At 37.1% G+C, this 20,871-nt stretch overlaps 1 protein-coding gene across 2 annotated transcripts in view; it reads right to left on the reverse strand.

Annotated features, from left to right (window-relative positions):
• Positions 1–202: 202 nt before the first annotated feature.
• NME9 (NME/NM23 family member 9) overlaps positions 203–20,871 on the reverse strand; it is a 44,750-nt gene continuing 24,081 nt past the window's right edge. For both annotated transcript variants that reach the window (XM_074301630.1, XM_074301632.1), the window contains exons 4-11: positions 19,369–19,440; positions 15,845–15,961; positions 14,392–14,467; positions 11,321–11,403; positions 3,263–3,355; positions 2,179–2,333; positions 944–1,056; positions 203–393 (exon numbers count right to left, since the gene is read on the reverse strand). In XM_074301630.1, the coding sequence (XP_074157731.1) occupies positions 350–393; positions 944–1,056; positions 2,179–2,333; positions 3,263–3,355; positions 11,321–11,403; positions 14,392–14,467; positions 15,845–15,961; positions 19,369–19,440 (753 nt within the window). In that variant the 3' untranslated portion in view covers positions 203–349. The remainder of the gene's footprint in view (positions 394–943; positions 1,057–2,178; positions 2,334–3,262; positions 3,356–11,320; positions 11,404–14,391; positions 14,468–15,844; positions 15,962–19,368; positions 19,441–20,871) is intronic.

Genomic DNA, 20,871 nt, shown 5'->3' on the forward strand with positions numbered 1-20,871 from the left:
TATCCTAATATATAGAAGTATGTAAAGAATGATTTTACACATGTTTGTATCTAATAGTAGTCATTTCTGGGAGGAATAAGGGAAGAAAAAAAGAAAAAAATTTACATAACTTTATTATATATTTAAAAGGAATGGCACGTTATACATAAGAGATTTGCAATTTCATGTGTAATCACCTTTTTTTATTCTACTATGTCGTGGATATGATTGTTTTATTTCATAAATTAAAAATAAATGCAATTATTTTTTTAATTTTTTCCAATATCTGAAGATGGTAAATCTGAATTAGAACTTGTGATGCCGCATCTAGTCATTTTTGGAGAATAGTAATCTTAATTCATAGGTTTGTTCACTGTAGAATTTCTTCCCTTGGTACTTTGTCAGCATCACTTCCTGTTGGGCAATAACAAAACTTGTTCTTAACATTACATAACATTTCCTTGTGATTAAAAAAAAAAATCTATAGACTCATTATCCACCTCATGAGCTTCAATAACCATTTTCCTTATCACCTACTGTATTTGCAATTATAAGAGGGAAAATTGAGTAGCTTTTCCCACATTTTCAAATTCTTAAAGAGAAAAAACTAAATGACACAGGGACCAAAAATTGAGGAAACACTTTTAATTTAAAGTCTACAGAAAGTATCTCTAATGTCACAAGATAGGACTGTGGGATCTTTTTTTCTAACTTGCAACTTAAATCTCCTTTATGTTTGTGTGAACTTCTTGAGAGCAAAGATTGTCTTCCTTTTATTTTCTAATAACAAGGGTTCTTGCTTAGCACATTAAGTCCTTAATAAATGCTTTTATCCATTCATTCTTTTCTATACTTAAATTAGTTACTAGATATTTAATATTAGAACACCTGCTTTCTCTTTCACATTGACTGAAGGCAAAAATTGTCTGCAATTAATTAATTTGTACTGAATCTGTATCCTTACCTGAAATTTTAAAATTTGGGAAAAAAAATTCAATCTCTCTGTTTGCTTGTTCTCTGTTTTCACTGCCATGGACAGCATTAAATGGCATTATTGTGCCATACTGAGCCCGGAGACTGTAAACAGTAAAATTTTGTGATATTAATTAAGATAAATCATATCATAATTTTACTTGAAAAAGTGCATCTGACTAAATCTTGATCACCAGCCAGTTAACTCTGAATCCCTTATGGGTTATATTTGCTTTTTCATGAACAACCAAAATGAATGATTCCAAAAACAGAGGAAATGAACAAATTGATTATTTTCATAACTCTTTTTTTTTTTTTTTTCCATTTAGGAACCAAGTTCCCACACTCTATATTTTAATTGACGAGAACATGTAAAACATCACTTTAGTAAACCATTTAATGATTGCTAGGGGTCATGATGAAAACAAAAAGCAAAGTCATAGCACAGACTTAATTTCCAGTTTCAGCTCTTTTATTAACTAGCTATATAATCTAGACAAATTATTTCTTATCTGTAAAATTGAGACGGTAATGATCTGCCCAATCTGTCTAATAGGGTTGCTGAATTTCAAATGAGAATATGGATGTGAAAGTTCTCTGAATATTCTACAAATGCAGAAAACATATCCCCCTGAACTTAAGCTAACAATTTAGTGGTTCCCTTTTGATTAAGATTCTTTTTATTTTGATGATCAAGTCTAGAATAAACAAAAAAGTATTATAAATGCCATAGTTGCAATTCTAAACTGAAAGAGTACCCATGGAAGCAATTAGAAATAAGCAACAATCAATGACTTCCAATAATTATTCATTTTTACCACTTTAACTGAGAGGAGGGATTATTGGGGGGGGAGGAAGAGCAGAATGTTAATATTGCATATGCCTCTCTTTAATGTATAAGCAAGTTGTAAAGATTTTTGTGCACTAACAATTAATTTATTTAACCATTTCGTTTAACTATTCTTATTCTTGAAAAAGTCTAGAGGAACTCAAATCAGAAATATTTTAACTAAGATTTAAGAGCCTCATCACCTGGTCTTGGTTAATTAATTTGGGGGTCACTGTCACTCACAAAGACCATCCACTAAGACAAGGAAGAATTTCAATATATTCCTATCACTACAATTAAGATCCTTGAAGAATTGAAGTATAAAATGACTGGCATAGGTGTTGATATGATTTTTCATTCTGGATGTAAATTCTGAAAATGAAAGGCTGTATCATTACCTTTCAGGATTTTCCCTCTTGGCAACTTCAATATCACTTGGACCAATGAAGTCTCTCCAGGCAGCAACTACATCTTTATCATTTTCAGGCCATGAGATTATGAGTAACCGGCATGGTCCATCAGCCATGTACTGAACTAGCTTTTCAAATATTTCCTAAAATACAATGATGCCAAATTTACCTAGCAACTTATGATAGTGGCTCTCATTCAAGGAAGCCTAAAGAAGCTATAACTTTTCCCCTTCTTTTTCTAGAAAGTAAAGAGAATCATGAAAGAATAGAATGTCCCAAAAGTCTTAGAGCAATATTAAGTTATTAAAACAAATACAGCTCTGACAACTACAGTAATGAGAAAGCTATATAACTAACTCATCCAAAGTTTATTAAAATTCAGTGGTCAAATATGTCACTCTCTTTCTAGCTCATATATTGCTCAATTTTACACATTTATGGGTCCCTAAAATTTGTGATCACAAGTATTTCAAATTTTAAGAAACTTAATTTGATGTTGGGAATTATGCAGAAAATATCTATTCTTCAGATAGAAGCTGCAGTAGATTATCTGTTCTGTCTCTGTCAGATTATGACTTTCTAAGTGTCCCCTCCTCTGTGAAACTTACTCCTTACCAGCCAACATGTATTATTTCTTAATATTCTGAGTGCTTATGGCATTTACTATAATTAAAACTCATTAGACATCTCATACATGTTACTTTATATTATATGGTATCCTTTTACTTGAAGACAATGATTGTGATTTGTACTTTTATGTATACCAGGGCCAACCACAGTGCTTTGCAAATAGTAAGCAATAATGCAAATTGCAAGAATGATGCAAACATCATTCTTGATGGCAATGAAACAGAAATCTATGGCCATAAAATATCATCTTTTCAATCTCATCACACCATGATATCTTTTATATCACTAAGCTTAATAGATTTGAAATATGTTGGATATATGTCTAATAATCTATAAATTATTACAGTTTACAACATATTTATAGTATATTTTCATAGTATTCATGCTCATCTAAATTGATCCAAATTTCATCAAAGAAGAAAAAGAAAGAAATAGAACTAACCTCTTCAGATCTTTCTTGGTATAGATATCTTGTTTCAGCCTCTGTCATGATTCTTTCTTCATTAGTTAAAATTTCAAACCCAGCTTCCTGAACCTATGGTATGCAAAAGAAGGATAATTTATCTTAAGGATATAAATAAAACATAAATACATGTTCATTACAACAACAGAGCATCCTGTAGTCTAGAAAGCTCCCTTAAAGTAAGTAACAGTTTTTCATTTTTGTTGTTTTTCTCCCCAGCACATTATTCATTGTTTCACATATAGAATTTTTATGGAGTTGAATTCATTGTTAATATTTTGTAGGGCAAGGAAAATTGAGTCAGGTAAATCCTAAAATATACTGAACCCTTTATACAAAGTGGGTATGCAAGTGGAAAAAAAAAACAATAGATTTAACATGAATTGATTTATAACAGTCCATTAAGGGAAAATTATGACAGTTTAAAGTCTATATATAATCTTTGAGAATTAAATCAAATCACCATGTTTTCCCTAAATTTACCTTAATATGCCAGTAAAAATAGGCAAGATGTCTTCACAGAGCCCAAAACAAAGAACAGGCCCAACTTTTAGCAGCCACCATTTCTAGAGATCATAAGGGTTCGTGTTTCAGGTGTAAAGGGCAGGGTCACTGGGCTCAAACATGCCCCCAGAGAAAGCCTCCCGGTCCTTGAACTAAATGCCACAAGGAAGGGCACTGGAAGAGGGACTGCCCAGATAGGGGTAGAGCCACCGCCTCAAACCTTGCCCTCCAGTCCTCTCGGGACCTGGAGTGACAGGGCCCGGAGTTTGGTGAGGGCCCCCCCTTTCATCAGCACCGCTGAACTCAAGGTGACTCTAGACGTGGCAGGTAAGCAAATTAATTTTCTATTCAATACTGGAGCCTCTTTTTCAGTTCTGTTATGGCACTCCAGTCCCACTCGCCCCTCCCCCTGTAAGGTAATGGAAATTGAGGGGAGGCTCCAGAGCTGCTTGAAAACTTTTCCCATACCTTGCTGGTTTGGGGATTTACTGTTTCCACACTCTTTCCTAATTATTCCTTCCTGTCCCACCCCTCTATTAGGTCGGGATTTAATGGAGATGCTGGGGACCCAATTCTCTCTGCTCAAACCTCCAAGTGATATTTTTGTGCTCCTTCTGAGACCCTCCCATGTTCCCTATGAAATTTGGGAGGACATAGATTTCTCTATCTGGGACCAGGGCATTCCTGGAAGGGCAACACATGCTACCCCAACCCTCATTAAGCTATGGGATCCTACTGTGTTCCTTTATAGAGGGCAGTATCCAATTAAGCAGGAAGACAAGATTAGGTTACAGACTTTAATTGAAAAGTTTCTTAAATTTAAACTCCTAATCCCCTGCCAATCTCCCTGGAACACTCCTATCCCTCCTGTTAAGAAAGCGAATGGAGATTATTGTATGGTGCAGGACCTAAGAGCGATTAATGAAGCAATTATCCCAATCCATCCCATAGTACCCAATCCCTAAACGATTCTCATGCAAATTCCAGGGAATACTCAATGGTTTTCCACCTTGGACTTAAAAGATGAGTTTTTTTGGCATTCCTCTACACGAGGACTCCCAATTTCTCTTTGCCTTCAAATGGGCTAAGCCAGGAGAGCTCCCATACCAGTTAACTTGGACTGTTTTACCCCAGGGCATCCGAGATAGTCTACATTTATTCGGGTAAGCCTTAGCTAAAGATTTGAGAGATCTTGAGCTGCCCAGCAGCAGCCTTATTTAATATGTGGATGACATTTTGCTCTGCAGTCCTACTAGAGAGGAGTCCCTGGCAGCAACTGTAAAAAACCTTACATTTCCTAGCTTCAAGAGGTTACAGGGTCTCTCTATCCAAGGCCCACAATGCCTGCCAGTCTGTCAAATATTTGGGATACAATGTCACCCCCACCTCTCGCTCTCTAACTGAGGAGAGGAAGCAGGCTATCTTAAGTATCCCACCTCCTGTTTCTAAAGTATGGCGGGCTTCTGCAGGATCTGGATCCCAAAGTTCAGGATTATTGCTAAGCCCCTCTATAATTCTATGTAAGGTCCCCATAATCTTCCTCTCGAATGGGGACCTGAGCAGGCCAATGCTTTAAAACCTTGAAAGCTAAGTTAACCTCTGCTCCTACTCTTGCCCTGCCTGACTTACTTCACTCTGTATGTAGATGAAAGGCACGGGCAGGCTTTGGGAGTCCTTAGTCTCTGGGACCAGATCCCAGGCCTGTGGTCTATTTCTCAAAGAAGCTGGACTCAGTTTCTCTAGGATGGCCTTCCTGTCTCAGAATGGTAGCTTCAACAGCCTTCTTGGTTGAGGAAGCCTCTAAACTGACCTTGGGGTCGCCATTACAGGTTTTAACCCCCCACAGGGTCCAAAGCATTCTAGAATCCAAAGGCCATCAGTGGCTCTCAAGTGGGAGACTTACTAAATGCCAGGCTCTCTTACTAGATACCCCTGACCTAACTCTTCGAATTTGCCACACCCTAAATCCTGCCACCCTCCTCCCTGACATCTCTCAATCTGGAGAGATTGTCCATAATTTCAAGGAAATTAAAGACTCTATATACTCTAGCAGAGCTGACTTAAAAGAAATCCTCCTTGAAAACCCAGACGGGGAATGGTTCATGGACGGGTCTAGCTTCCTCAAGGATGGGGAGAGAAAGGCGGGTTATGCAGTGGTATCTCTTTATAGCACCCTGGAAGCTAAGCCATTGCCTCCTGGCACCTCTGCACAGAAATCCGAACTCATAGCATTAACCAGGACTTTAGAACTGGGGAAGGGGATGAGTCAATATTTATACTGATTCCAAATATGCTTTTCATGTTTTGCATGCTCATGGAGCTATTTGGAAAGAAAGGGGCTTGTTGACAGAAAGAAATTCTCCCATTAAATACTCAGGAGAAATTCTATGTCTATTACAAGCTATCCATGAACCCAAGGAGGTCTCGGTTATATTTTGCAGAGGGCACCAGAAGGGAGAGTCACTTCAGGCTAAGGGAAATAGGCTGGCAGATGCAGCTGCTAAAACAGCTGCCCTTACACCCCTATTGACACCTTTAATTCCCTAGCTGAGTCTTTTACTCCTTGCTATAGCACACAGGAGAAAGCTCTGGCAGAACAAAGGGGATACACCCCTTCTCCCTCTGGTTGGTACCAGACTCTCTCAGACCACCTCTTAGTTCCAGAGGCAAATCTGATCTGCACCAGGCTATGCATCTGGGGAGGAATTCCCTCCACTCCTTGGTTGAAAGGGTTTTCACTGGCCATAAGCTGGGAGAAACGATCAGGCAAGTCTGCCAGGCCTGTCCAATTTGTGCCCAGGTGAATCCTGAGGGAGCCGTTAAACCCCCACCTCTCCTGAGGCCAATTCAGAGGAGAGGCACTTACCCTGGCGAGGACTGGCAACTAGATTTCACGCATATGCCCCCCTGCAAAGGTTTCAAGCTGCTTCTAGTGTTTGTCCAACTGGGTAGAAGCATTTCCTTGCAGGACTGAGAAAGCCCACAAGGTATCCAAATCCCTGTTAAATGAAATTATACCTCGCTTCGGTTTGCCTATTTCTTTGCAGAGTGATAACGGGCCTGCCTTTATTTTAAGAGCAAAAGCTCTTAAAATTACTTACCATCTCCACACGGCCTGGAGACCCCAAGCTTCAGGGAAGATGGAAAAAATGAACCACACTCTTAAGGGAGTCCTCACTAAATTATGCCTGGAGACTTGGGAGGACTGGATAAGAAACCTCCCATTAGGACTCCTTAGGGTTAGAATTGCCCCTTGAGAGGCCATTAAGCTCAGTCCATTTGAGCTCTTGTATGGAAGGCTTTTTCTAACAATTGATATCCTTGTTGACCCAGAAAACATCTGTTCACTCAGTTTGCTACACAGCTTGGTGCAGTTTGGAAGGCCCTTTCTGAATATGCAAACGAGCATCTCCCCAAACCCACAGATGCTCCTGCCCAGGATAACTCCCCTGTAAATCCCCGGGATATGGTGTATTTAAAAAGCTGGAAGCCCCAAGAGCTGATCCCCTAGGAGTAAAGTGGAAAGGTCCATACAAGGTCATCTTAACTGCTCTAACTACAGTTAAAATGGAAGGGTCCCCCAGCTGGACTCATTTCTAGAATTAAAAATGCTGCTTCTGTTTCAGATATCCTAGTCTATTCCTGTGAGCCCATAGAGGACCTGAAGTTTCACTTTCGAAAGATCCTGGAAAAACGCTGGAGAAAGAAGCTTCTCAGGCTAATCTCCTTTCTTCCTCATTATGAGGATCCTACTCCTGATACTTTATCTCCAGTTTTCCTGGTCTTACTCTGTGGGCCCTCAGCAATGGGGTGACAACTTTCTGGTCAGACTAGGGAACTCTGCGGGGAATGGGGGCGTCCAGGACTGCTGGGTGTGCCATCACCACCCCCAGGATGGGCCACAGATGCGGCCTAATGCATTCTTTGCAAAGGCTCCATTCCCACAGGCCACCAGCTCCTCAGTAGATGCCACCCCTTTTGTATTAGCCAACCCCCAGGGGAACTACTCTGACCCAACTGTGCCCTGCTTTCTGGCTGGGAAGGATCTCGTATCTACCCATCACCACACTACAGAGACAGTGGTTGTCACCGTGGCCCCTAATGGCCATGTTCAAATCCCTGATGTGGGAATATTGACCTGTGCCACCAATACTGTGGGTGCCAGCGAGTGTGACTCCTCTCAAAACTGCCCCAATTTCACCTCGGCAACTTGCACGAGCTGCATAGGTGGGACACAGGCCAGGTGCACTTATGGCTATGAACCCCCACAAAAGTTAATTGTAGGAAACCCATTCAGGGATTATCCTGGCAAGCTCACCCACAGTGCTAATACATCACCTTCCTTGAAACTTCTCCATAACCTCCTCAAAACTAACATTCCAATTGATAGAATATTATGTGATCATAATCATCCGTGGGGACAAGCAACCAGGAGACTGCTACAAAATGTAACTTCGGGGACCATCTGTGCACCAAAGGGGTATGCTTTCCTTTGCAAAGTAAGTCCTCCATTCCACCTTAATGTTTCTAAGGGGCCTGTTAGGAGAAACGTCTCTGATTGGGAACCTCCCCCACCAGTGATTCTTTCCACTCGATACCTGACACCTTTTAAACATTATGGGTCTTGCACCCTGGGTTACCTAAGCACCCCTTTCTCTGTATATAATGCCAGCACCTCTGATCCCACCCCTTCAACTAGACCAAGGATGGGGTTTTGGGAAAATGTTCTATGATACTTACAGAAGGGCACTTCAATGCTAGTGCCCTTCGTAGGGTACTTAGAACATAAGAATGTTCCTCCAACCTAACAGCCACTATTAACCAGCTGGCAAATGAGACTGCACATTCTCTCCGGGAGATTCAAGAATCCCTGCACTCCCTTGCCAACATGGTTCTGGATAATCATCTGGCCTTAGATTATTTCCTAGCTTCTAGTGGGGGTGTCTGTCCTTTGGTCAATACCTCTTGCTGTATGTATATTAATAATTCCAGAGAAGTTGAGTTTAGCACTGAGAAGATTTTAGAGAAAGCTGGCTGGATGAAGGACATGCAAGAGAAAATCCTTACTCCTCCCAACTCTTCCTCTGGGTGGGGCTTCTGCATATGGTCTCTCTTAACCCCCAACTAACTCCACTTCTGATAATTCTCTTTTTGCTCATATTTGGTCCTTGCATCTTCAGACTGCTTGTGAGAATTGCTTCAAACCTTCAACTGCTTCTGCAGCCTGGAGACTCTGGGACTGATGGAGACACACACCTTCTGGACTCTGCTGCCACTGTCTTCAGATCCCGTGTTTCCCCTCCTGACATGAACTCCCAAATGAACTAGGGACATCTCTACGACTCTTGTCAGCTTGAAGAAGCTACTGAAGATGAGACCTTCGTCCCTTTTCCCCAAAAGCATTTGGGGGTGCTTGTGTGAGGGGGGAAATGACATGGGAGACCCCCCTCGTTCCTAGAAGTCAATCACCTTGAACTTTGTCTTCCTATCCCACCCAGATTCCTTAATCCTATCTCACTCTAGAAACCAACCCCCACTTATGTTAACTACCACTAATTAGACTTTCTATAGAGTTCAGCTGACACTAATCAAACTTTCTATGGAGCTGGACTGATGTTAACTACCACTCATTAAACTTTCTATAGAGTTGAACTACCACTAATCAGACTTTCTATAGAGTTGAACTGAAGCCTATTCAAGCCCAAACTTCCCTATTGTTTTAGTAGCCTCCAAGACCTGAATTGTGATCATAAAACTAAGTACTCTGGATGAATCACCTTGAAAAACTCCTAATCTCATCCTGGGAGCTTTTGTCCACTAAGAGGCTTGTTCTCTTAGTGATATTGGGAAATAAAATTTTCTATTTCTCTGTCTCAGAACTAGGAGTGAATTATTTCACTAGAGCTGCACCTTGCCTCATACATCATAAGCCTGGATCCCCAACACTATCAAACTGCATATCCTTTTAACCAGCAGTGTTTTTACTGAGCTTATAACCCAAAGAGATCATAAAAGAGAGAAAGGGACCCACATGTGCAAAAATGTTTGTGGCAGCTCTTTTTGTAGTGGCCAGAAACTGGAAACTGAGTGGATGCCCATCAATTGGGAAATGGCTAAATCACTTATAGTATATGAATATTATGGAATATTATTTTTCTAAAAGAAATGATCAGCAGGATGATTTCAGAGAGGCCTAGAGAGACTTGCATGAACTGATGCTAAATGAGCAGAACCAGGAGATCATTGTACAAGGCAACAACAAGATTATATGAGAAATTCTGATAGACATGACTCTTTTCAACAATGATATAATCCAGGCCAGTTCCAATGATCTTGTGATGAAAAAATCAGAGAGAGGATTGTAAGAACTGAGTGTGGATCACAACATAGCATTTTCACTCTTTTTGTTGTTTGTTTGAATTTTGTTTTCTTTCTCATTTTGTTTTCTTTTTGATCTGATTTCTCTTGTGCAGCAAGATAATTGTATAAATACATATACATATATTGGATTTAACATATATCTTAACATGTTTAGCAAAAAGAGATTTCTCCACAATCATAAATTCAGCATTCATGCTCTCATAGAATACTTTTTTACATTATTACAATTTTAATTTGTTGCAAACTTAAATTGGAAACTGAAAACATTAGGCTAAGAGCCTCTTTAGGAAGGAACTGTCTTTTGTCTTTCCTTGTATCTCAATCACTTAGAATAGTGCCTGGTGTTTAATAAATATTTGTTGCTTGACTCATCCCTTAAAAAGAAGATCCTTTCGATAGAACTGAAAACTTTCAGAGCTTTGCTGGACCTTCAACATAATAAAATCACATTCTTAGAGTTGGATTTTTATATGTGGGGAAAATAAGACCCAGAGAAGTAGAATAACTTACCCAAAATCACACAAACAGGCATTACTAGTTGTTTAGTCATTTTGTCAGTCATGTCCAATTCTTCATGATACATTTGGGGTGTTCTTGGCAAAGATACTGGAGTTGTTTACCATTTCCTCCCCCCCACCTTATTTTACAGATGAGGAAACTAAGGGAAATAGGGTTAAGTAATTTACCTACATTCATGCAAATGGTAAGTACCTGAGGCCAGATTTAAATGTAAGATGACTCTTCCTGATTCCAGCCCTAGAGTTCTATCTAGTGTACTACCTAGCTTCCCCAGGAAATATTAGTGCCAGACTTCAAACCTTGGTCAATCCTCTTATTCCAAATCTAGTTGTTTTTTTTTTTTTTTTTTTTTTTTTTTTAACTATACTACACTACTGTTTTATCTAAAATATCTGCTCATTACAGGAAATTAAACTAAAACCCTCAATGAAAAGCCCAAAATCAAGCTGTCAGCAAGTTAAATAGTTAATCAGTTAAGTAGTTATCAGGTTAGTATCCATGTATTAGTTTTGGGGCAAATACTATTTAAAGTATACCAGTTGTCTCTCTATAAGATGGTTACTTCCAGTTGTCTTCTGATTTACCAAAGAAAATATTGCTACATTTCTGGTGGATATTTATCATTATTCTTACCTTCATGATGATGTCGTCCACCTTCCCATGTGCTACAGCATCTGGTTTAATAATTGCCAGTGTGCAGGATTTTTCAAGTGACACTAAAAATAATTTTTAAAACCCTGAACTTTAGTAAGGATTTCTAGAGATTTCAATATATTTGACAAGTGGTTATTATTCTTTTACTTAAAGACCTTGAGACACAGGGAACTCATTACCATTTGAGGTACCCTATTCAATTTTTTTTTTTTTAGAAAGCTCTACTTATTAGGAAGGATTTTTCATTCAAAGTCAATATCTACTTTCCTGTTTCTACCTATTACTCCTAGTTTCAATCCTTGGGGTTTAAAATAGCAAGTCTATTTTCTTTAAGGACATCCAGATGGCACAATGGATAGAGTATTCCTTTAGGAAGACCTAAATTCAAATCCTGCCTGTATGCTGCAGGCTATATAATCCTGGGCAAGTCATTTTGATGAGGGTTGGGGTCCCTTTAAGATTCCTTTCTAATTGCCCAATCCATGACTGACCTTGATTCACAAATCCTGGTCAAAGGCACCTTTCTGATCTGAGCTAACTGAAAAGCCCCCATCGAGAACTTAGGGGTACCGCCCATCATCTTTTGGGTATAAAAGAGGTGAGCCAGAAAGCCCTCATTGCAGGAGCCCTCCCAGCCAACACATGGTATCCTCCCAGCCATGTAGAGGTTCCTGCCCGCCAGCGACCACCTCTGGCCCTGGCGCCTTTCTACCTTTAACTTTACTTCCAAATTTCTACAACAAACCTTTCATTTATCAATCTAGGTTTTCGGGCCTGTAAATTCATTTTACAGGGGACACTGCGCCTCATGGGATTATCTATGTGCTGAGAAATGGGGTTCCCCCTTTCCTTTCCCTCATTAATTTCACTCTGTTTGCCTCCGTTTCTTTATCTGTTAAATGAATTGGAGAAGAAAATGGCAAACCACCCCAGTATCTTTGCCCAAAAAAAAAGCCTCAAAACAGAATCATGAAGAGTTGGACGTGACTGAAATAATTTAACAACAAGAATGTCTTTATATATGCCAATCCATCAAATATTTGAAAATCAACCCTCGTATATCTCTTCTAAGTGTTTTCTTCAAGCAGTACTCATATTGAAGCAGGTTGGAGTCCTTTTAAGAAACTGTATTTCCTGTTGATTTGTGATCTATTTCAGATTCCCAGCCCCTCCTGGCTGAGGCATATCCTCCCCAGTCCAAGATGCCAGAGCCTTTGATTCACAAATCCTGGTCAAAAAGCATCCCTTTGAATTCCAATAGGAGATCCTGGGTCTGTCTCAGCCCCCACTGGATCTGAGCCAACTTAGGGTCTCCCAGCCCCCACTGGTTCTGATCTGCTCTGATTGTCCCAGCCCCCATTCTGACTTGCTAGGGCCACCCAGCTCCGGCTTCCCAACCCCCACCAAGATAACCAATATAATAAGTGTCCATCAACTTTAGTTTAGTCTTGGCAGATGGACCTTGGTAGCTTACTCAGTTGCCAGGATTTTCTGTCCACTGAGAACTGCATTCTCAGTGCAAAACTTTATTTTCCATAGATCTGCCACTATAAAAGCCAATTTCTGGGTAAACTGATTTCTATCTAACAGTAAACTTTCTTTTTGCAACTAATATTTGGGAATGAGTGAATTCTTTCACTCCTAGAACCTGCGGCCGATTTAAAAGGGATTCTTGATAACTCTCTCATAGCCACTAACTTCTAGACCACCAGGGATCTAGACCACTCAAATAGCATCACTATCAATGTAGCCTAAGATGGAGTTTGTTAGGCTACCTACCGTTGCAGTCTTTTGGTGTTTTGTTTGGTTTTGATTTTGATTCTCATGCTCTATTGTTGATTCCTATTGTTTGCTACTAGATTCAGGTGTTTTGCAATTTGTTATTGTCTTTAGCTGCCCTTATTTTGCAAATGAGGAAAAAACACCCAAGAAACATAATAACTTTCCCAAGATCCTACAGAAAATTAGTGGAAAAAGAACTAGAATGAACAGTTCCAGAAGCCCATGGCTTTCATTATGTCAACAAAATGATTCATACATATGCAAAACTATGTGCTAATTTTATTCTACCCTTTGACTTGAATTATCTTTCTCTTTTTATTAAACTCTTTTCTGATCTTACCTCTGTCCTTCCAATCTAACCCAAACAATCTTTCACTTCCTAGGAATAGGGACTTTACCTGTGATTTCATTGACATAAGAAACTTCTTAGTGAGGAAACTCCACCTTCTTTGCAACTTTACAGTCTCAGAAAATTGCTACGATTTTAAGTGGCTTACTCAAGAACAATAGCTAGTTTTCATCAGAGGTAGGATGTGAGTCTATTTCTTCTTGACTCCTAGGCCAGCTCTCTATTTTTTCAACTGTTAAATAAGGGGATTGAACTAGATAAGCTCTAAATTCCTATTTAGCACTACATCCCTTTAATTCTCTGTGCTAAAATAAATGCTAATTAATGCAACGTAGGATGAGCAAATGAATGACAAGTCTTGGCAACAACTCAGAGGAATCATGTAGATATTCAGAGAACTTAATCCTAGAAGTACATAATGCTGTGCAGTGGAGGGACCTCATCTGGGGCAAATATTGAATCTTTTGAATTTTTCAGAAAAGCACTGGAAAGATTATCTATTCCAGATTTTCTTTATTGAATCTTCTATTTTATTTATTTAAATAATTCGTAAGAGAGTTTTTTTTTCTTTGTTTTTGATTATGTGTTCAGTAGGAGTGATTGTGATCACTTGATATGGAAGACAACCACACTAAGATGGGAATGTGATCCTACTGCATTAAAAGAGTCCTATTGCCTTTCATGGTTTCCTAGCACCTTGAGGGGAAGATTTAGCCAGTTAAGCTATTATTTTAAATTTATTATTTCCTTTAAGGTATGTGTGTGTGTTTTTATCATATTATTATATTATCATATATAGGTTATATTTTTATAATAAATATATAGCTTGTATAAATATATTACACACACACACACACACACACACACACACATTCTTTTCCAATTTCTGTTAAACTTATTGGAATTGAATTTTACTTACCTACTTCATCTTCCTCTCCATACTCTTGATGTTGGGAAACACTTTCTTCTTCAATGGAAAGAGCTGCATCTTTAATCTAATAGAAATCTTTTATTAAGGTAAGTAATCAGATAAATTATACTAAATCTATCTGGCGTGAGAGCAAAGATGCCCATTTCCTAAGCTTTATTCTAAAAAAAGAAAATTACTAAGGAAAACAAAATACAGACTGAATAACCTAAAATTTGGACATCTGGTTTTGTGAGAATATTAAAAGGCTTAATTAATGGGGGGATTATCTTGGTTATCTTAGATATTGTGTAGTATCTATTTTTTAATCAATGGGAGAAAAGATTCAATAGAACTAAAAACAAGGAAAAACAGAAGTCAAAAGTTTAGAAGATGTCAAATATTCAAAAAAATAATAATTTAAAATTTAGAGGAAAAAAAATTAAGCTGATGGCTAGTTACAGCAGAAGGCAATAAAGTAACAAATTCTTCCTGCTTGTGTTATTAGAATTTGGGACACAGTGAGAATTCAAGTTTCTTTCTGGATCTTACAGTATTTTCATCAAAGCAAACACCAATTTCTTTTTAGGGAGTGAATTTCCTTTATTTTATCCTGTTCCACTAAAATAGTGTGATAATTAAATGCTTTTGAAAACTCAATGTGCAATTTAAAAATAATGTTTTGATTTGTTTTCACAAATGTCATCAACAGCCATATGCTTTCTAATTTATAAATCATAATGAATTCAACTTTTTTTAAAAGTTCTTGTTATTTTGAGGATTTGAAAGCTACAATTTCTAAATAAAATTCTCTCCCAGTTGGATTAAATAGACACTTGAAAAATTTGGAAATTAAGCCCAGAGTTCTATGGATTTACTACAAATTTCTTATTTGAAAATCTTCATTTCAAGCTTTTTTGAGTATACCTCAATATTTTGGAGTCTTCCTCTTAAAGATACTTGATTCTATAAGGTCATATTCCATACTGAACCTACTAATTGTTCCAGAAATAGTTCTGATTTTTGAGGTTCAATTGGGTAAGGGGAGTTGGAGTCCTATTGAATTAAAGGGAATAGAATATCAGGTCCAATTTAATGGATAGAATTTTGTTGAATTAAGGATGAAAGGAAAGTTTTAAATATATGCTATAGGAACTAAGCAAGAGTCCTTTTTGGTCTTCTTGCTACAACATATGCCATGGAGTTCTGGGTCTGTGCCCAAGATATTTCTGAGGAAACATATAACTTCATTCCAAAAGGACTTGTTGCTTTGGTGTGATGCAGCAAACACTAGCCTATTCGAATTGGAAAATTCCAATCACTCGGAATGACTGCATTGCCTGTTTTCCTATTAAAAGCTTTAAGAAAACCAGAAAAGGAGATCATTATGTTAGAGTACATTAGTGTATAATACATGGTAGAGCTTTAGAGTTTAGAGTTTCAAAAGTTAAAATCCCCCAATTACCACTTTCCGTTCAATGCCTTGTTCCAAAACCTTATTCTCTGCATCCAGCTGATCTAGAATAGTTTTGTGCAGTAATGGTCCATTTGCTCCTCTTACCACAGCCACTAATTCTCCACCCTAGAATAGATGGTAAAATTACTGATTGAAATAATGAAATCATTAATGAAATAAAATGCCTTTCACTTTATTTTTATTAGCCAATTTTACATTGTTAATGCCCATTACTTTCACTTAGAATAAGACAATGTATAAGGTAAGAAACAACCTAAGGATAAATCACGAGTTTGGAGAGATTCTCCTTTGATGCATCTTTTATTTTCTACCCCCCTCAGCTGTTGCCACTCTGCCTAGCTCCACATGTGCTAACTAAATTTATGTTGCTCTGAGCTCCCTATACTTGAGGCACCCTCAGCCAGAATTACTTCATGCTTTAAAATTATATTTCCCTCTCATAAAAATTATTTAGGTCACTGTAGATTTTCTTGAGGCAACAACAACAAATTGTAAAGAGAAAAAAAGAGCAGAAAAGAAAAATGTCTATCTGATGAGGCTTTACAAATACATGCTGAAAGAAGGAAAGTGAAAAGAAAAGGAAAAAGGGAAAGATCCAGATGAATACAGAATTCCAGTAAACATCAAGGAGAGATGAAGAGGTTTTCTTATGTAAGAAGTTCAATAAAATTAAAGAAAACAATACAATGGAAAAGATAAGATATCTCTTCAAGAAAATTAGGGATATCAAGGAAAAGTTTTATGCGAAAATGGGCATTAAAAAGATAAAAAAAAATAGTAGGGATTTAACAGAAGTAGGAGAGAGTAAGAGCTGGCAAGAATACAAAAGAATTATACAAGAAAGATTTTATCATTACCAATAACCATGGTATGGTTACTGATCTAGAGCCAAACATTCTGGAATGTCAAATGGGCCTTAGGAAGCATTGATAACATTAAGGATAGCGGAAATGATGGAATTCCAGCTGAACCATTTAAAACCTTAAGAGATGATGCTATTAAAGTGCTGCACTCAATATATCAGCAAATTTGGAAAACTAGCAATGGCCAGTGGATTAGAACTAATCAGTTTCTATCCCAGTTCTAAAAAAGGAACCAAAAAATGTTTAAATTGTGGAACAATTTCACTCCTTTCATATTCCAGCAAAGTTTTTTTTAAAGATTCTACAGACTAATTAAACTTAGTGTAGCATCCACCATTTCCCCATCCACCAATACCCTTTTCATCCTGGCTTTCTTACTCTGATATGCAAATACTAGGATTAAGTAAGATAAATACTATATAAAATATATGTGTCAGTCTAATAAACCTGTCATAAAATGAAAAAAAAAAAAGATTCTGCAGGCTAGGCTTCAGCAATATGTGAACTGAGAGGATGATTTCAGAAAGGCCTGGAGAGACATGAACTGATGCTGAGTGAAATGAGTAGGACCAGGAGATTGTCATATACTTCAACAACAATACTATATGATGATCAAATCTGATGGATGAGGCCATGAGATGAACTAAATCAGTTCCAATAGAGCAGTAATGAACTAAACCAATAGAACGAAAGAACTCTGGGAGATGACTATGAACCACTACATAGAATTCCCAATCCCTCTATTTTTGTCCTCCTGCATTTTGTATTTCCTTCACAGGCTAATTGTATACTATTTCAAAGTCTGATTCTTTTTGTCCAGCAAAATAACTGTTTGGACATGTATACATATATTGTATTTAATTTATATTCTAACATATTTAACATGTATTGGTCAACCTGCCATCATGGGGGGAAGGGGGGAAATTAGAACAAAAGGTTTGGCAATTGTCAGTGTTGTAAAATTACCCATGCATATAACTGGTAAATAAAAACTATTAATAAAAATAAATAATAAACAGCAACTACAAAATGTGTGTGTGTGTGGGTGGGTGGGTGTGTGTGTGAACTGAGAATTATCAGAAGAGCAAGCTGGTTTTCAAGGAGGCATATTGCCAACTTTCTCTGAATTACACAGAAAATAATAGAGTTCCAAAAAAAAAAAATTCTACTTCTACTTTATTAACTACTTTGACTATGTGGATCACAACAAAATGTAGCAAGTCCTCACAGAAATGGGAAAACCAGATCATCTTACTTGTCTCCTGAAAACCTGTATAGAGGTCAAGAAGCAACAGAACTAAACATGAAAAAACTAATTAGTTTAGAATTGGAAAATGTGTATGACAAGGCTGTATACTAACACCTTATTTATTTAATTTATATGCAGATTTCATCACACAAAATGCCAGGCTGGATGAATAAAAAGTTGGAATTAAGGTTACCACGAAAAAATATCAACGATTTCAGATATGCAAATGATATCCCTTTGATGACAGAAAGTGGAGAGGAATTAAGAAGCCTCTTGATAAAGGTAAAAGAAGAGAATGTAAAAGCTGATTTGAAATTTAATAAATTTAATAAAACTAAGAACTTGGCAACTGGTTCCATCATTTCCTGGAAAACAGAAGTGTCAGATTTTATATTCTTGGGTTCAAAGATCACTGTAGGGGCAGCTAGATGATATAGTGGATAGCCCTGAAGTCAGGAAGACCTAAGTTCAAATCTGGCCTCAGACACTTACCACTTCTTAGCTGTGTGACCCTAGACAAGTCACTTAACCCCAATTGCCTCAGCAAAAAAAAAAAAAAAAAATCACTATAAATAGTAATTACAGCCATGAAATTCAAAAGATACTTTCTATTTGGAAGGAAAGCTATGACAAATTTAGATAGTACTAAAAAGTAGAGATATCACCTTTCTGACAAAGGTCCATGTGGTCAAAACTATGGTTTTTCCAGTAGTAATATATGGTTGAAAGAGTTGGACCCTAAATAGAGAAAGCTAAATATAGCAGATGATGCTTTCAATTTGTGGTGCTGGAGAAGACTTTTGAGATTCTCTTGGACAACAAGGTCAGATAAGTCAATACGTAAAAGAAATTAATTCAGGCTATTCATTAAAAAGTCAAATACTAAAGCCAAAGTTTAAATACTTTGGCCACATAATGAAAAGATAGAACTCATTGGAAAAGGCTCCAATATCGGGAAAGATGGAAGGCTAAATGAAGAGGATGGCAGAGAAGAAGATGGATATATCATGGAGACAATGAACATGAACTTGGATAGACTTTGAGAGATAGTAAAGGATGAAAGGGCCTTGGGTACTCTGGTCTATGGAGTCATTAAAAGTTGGATACAATTTAATAACTGAACAACATTTTACCATTTACAAAGAATTGTGAATTTAATTTATTCTTTAAAACAGCTCACTGAGAAAACCAAGAGTTACTGTTTTTCTATTGTGTGTATATATGTTTATCAAACACTTGACTGAAGCTTTTATTTTTTAATCATTTGTTTTGTTGTCATAACTATAACATAAAAATGTGATTCCTATCCAAAAAATGTGCAAGATGCAATAGACCTTTTTTTGAATCTGAATATTTCTAACTACATATAATATTGATTCTTGCTTTAAAAAAATACTCACTGCATAAAAAAGAAAGGTAGGTTCACACTTTCCCCGGTATTTCTCCAAAATATCAAGAGAGTCTGCTTCTGCCTAAATAAAAAAAGCAAAAAAAAATTATCTGATATGTTTTTTAGCTTTTTAGTTTCAAAATATATGCATAGATAATTTTCAACATTCACCCCTGCAAAACCCTGTGTTCCAAATTTTTTCTCCCTCTCTTTGCCCTAGACTGAAAATAATCCAATATGTGCAATTGTTCAATACATATGTCCACAATTATCATGCTGCAGAAGAAAAATCAGATCAAAAAGGAGAAAGAATGAGAAAGAAAATCAAAAAGGAAATAAACAATAAAAAAGGTGGAAATACTACATTGTGGTCCATGCTGAGTCCGCATAGACTTCTTTCTAGATGCAGATGGTTTTCTCCATCACAAATCTATTGCAACTGGCCTGAATCACCTAATTATTGAAAACAGTCCCATCCATTAGAATTGATCATCATATAATCTTGTTGCTGCATACAATGATCTCCTGGGTCTGCTCACTTCATTTAGTATCAGTTCACATAAGTCTCTCCAGGCCTTTCTGAAATCATCCTGCTGATCGTTTTTTTTTTTTTTTTTTTTTTTTTTTTATAGAACAATAATATTCCATAACATTCATGTACTGTAATTTATTCAGCCACTTTCCAACTGATGGGCATCCACTCAGTTTCCAACTTCTAGCCACTACAAAAAAGGGCTGCCACAAACATTTTTGTATATGTGGGTCCCTTTCCCTCCTTTTAGATCTTTTTGGGATACAAGCCCAGTAGAAATACTGCAGGGTCAAAGGGTATGCACACTTTGATAGTTTTTTGGGCATTGTTCCATATTATTCTTCAGAATGGTTGGATCAGTTCACAACTCCACCAACAATGTATTAGTGTCCCAATTTTCCAACATACCCTCTAACATTCATCATTATCTTTTCCTGTCATTTTAGCCAATCTGAGAGGTGCATAGTGGTACCTCAGAGTTGTCTTAATTTGCATTTTTCTGATCAATAGTGATGAGGAACTTTTTTTATATGACTGAAATGGTTTCAATTTCATCTTAAAATTGCCTGTTCGTATCCTTTGACCATTTATCAATTGGAGAATGACCTTTATTCTTATATATTTGAATTAATTCTTTATATATTTTAGAAATGAGGCCTTTATCAGAACCCTTGAATGTAAAATTTTTGTTTTATTTCTCATTTTTATAGCAACTTCTCTGATAAAAATCCAACATCCAAAATATATGGAAAAATTGATTTAAATATATCAGGATACGAGCTATTTTCTCACTGAGAAGTGGCCTAAATATATGAACAGCCTGGTCATTTATAAAGAAAATATACAAACTCTCAACCATCACATGAGAAAAAAATCTTCAAACCTACTAATAATAAGAGAAATACCAATTAGAGAAACTTGAGATTCCACTTTATTGTCATCAGATTCACAAAAATGATTAATCCTTCCTAGGGTCTTTTA

This window comes from Sminthopsis crassicaudata, chromosome 3, assembly GCF_048593235.1.
Source record: "Sminthopsis crassicaudata isolate SCR6 chromosome 3, ASM4859323v1, whole genome shotgun sequence".
NCBI classification, from domain to species: Eukaryota; Metazoa; Chordata; class Mammalia; order Dasyuromorphia; family Dasyuridae; genus Sminthopsis; species Sminthopsis crassicaudata.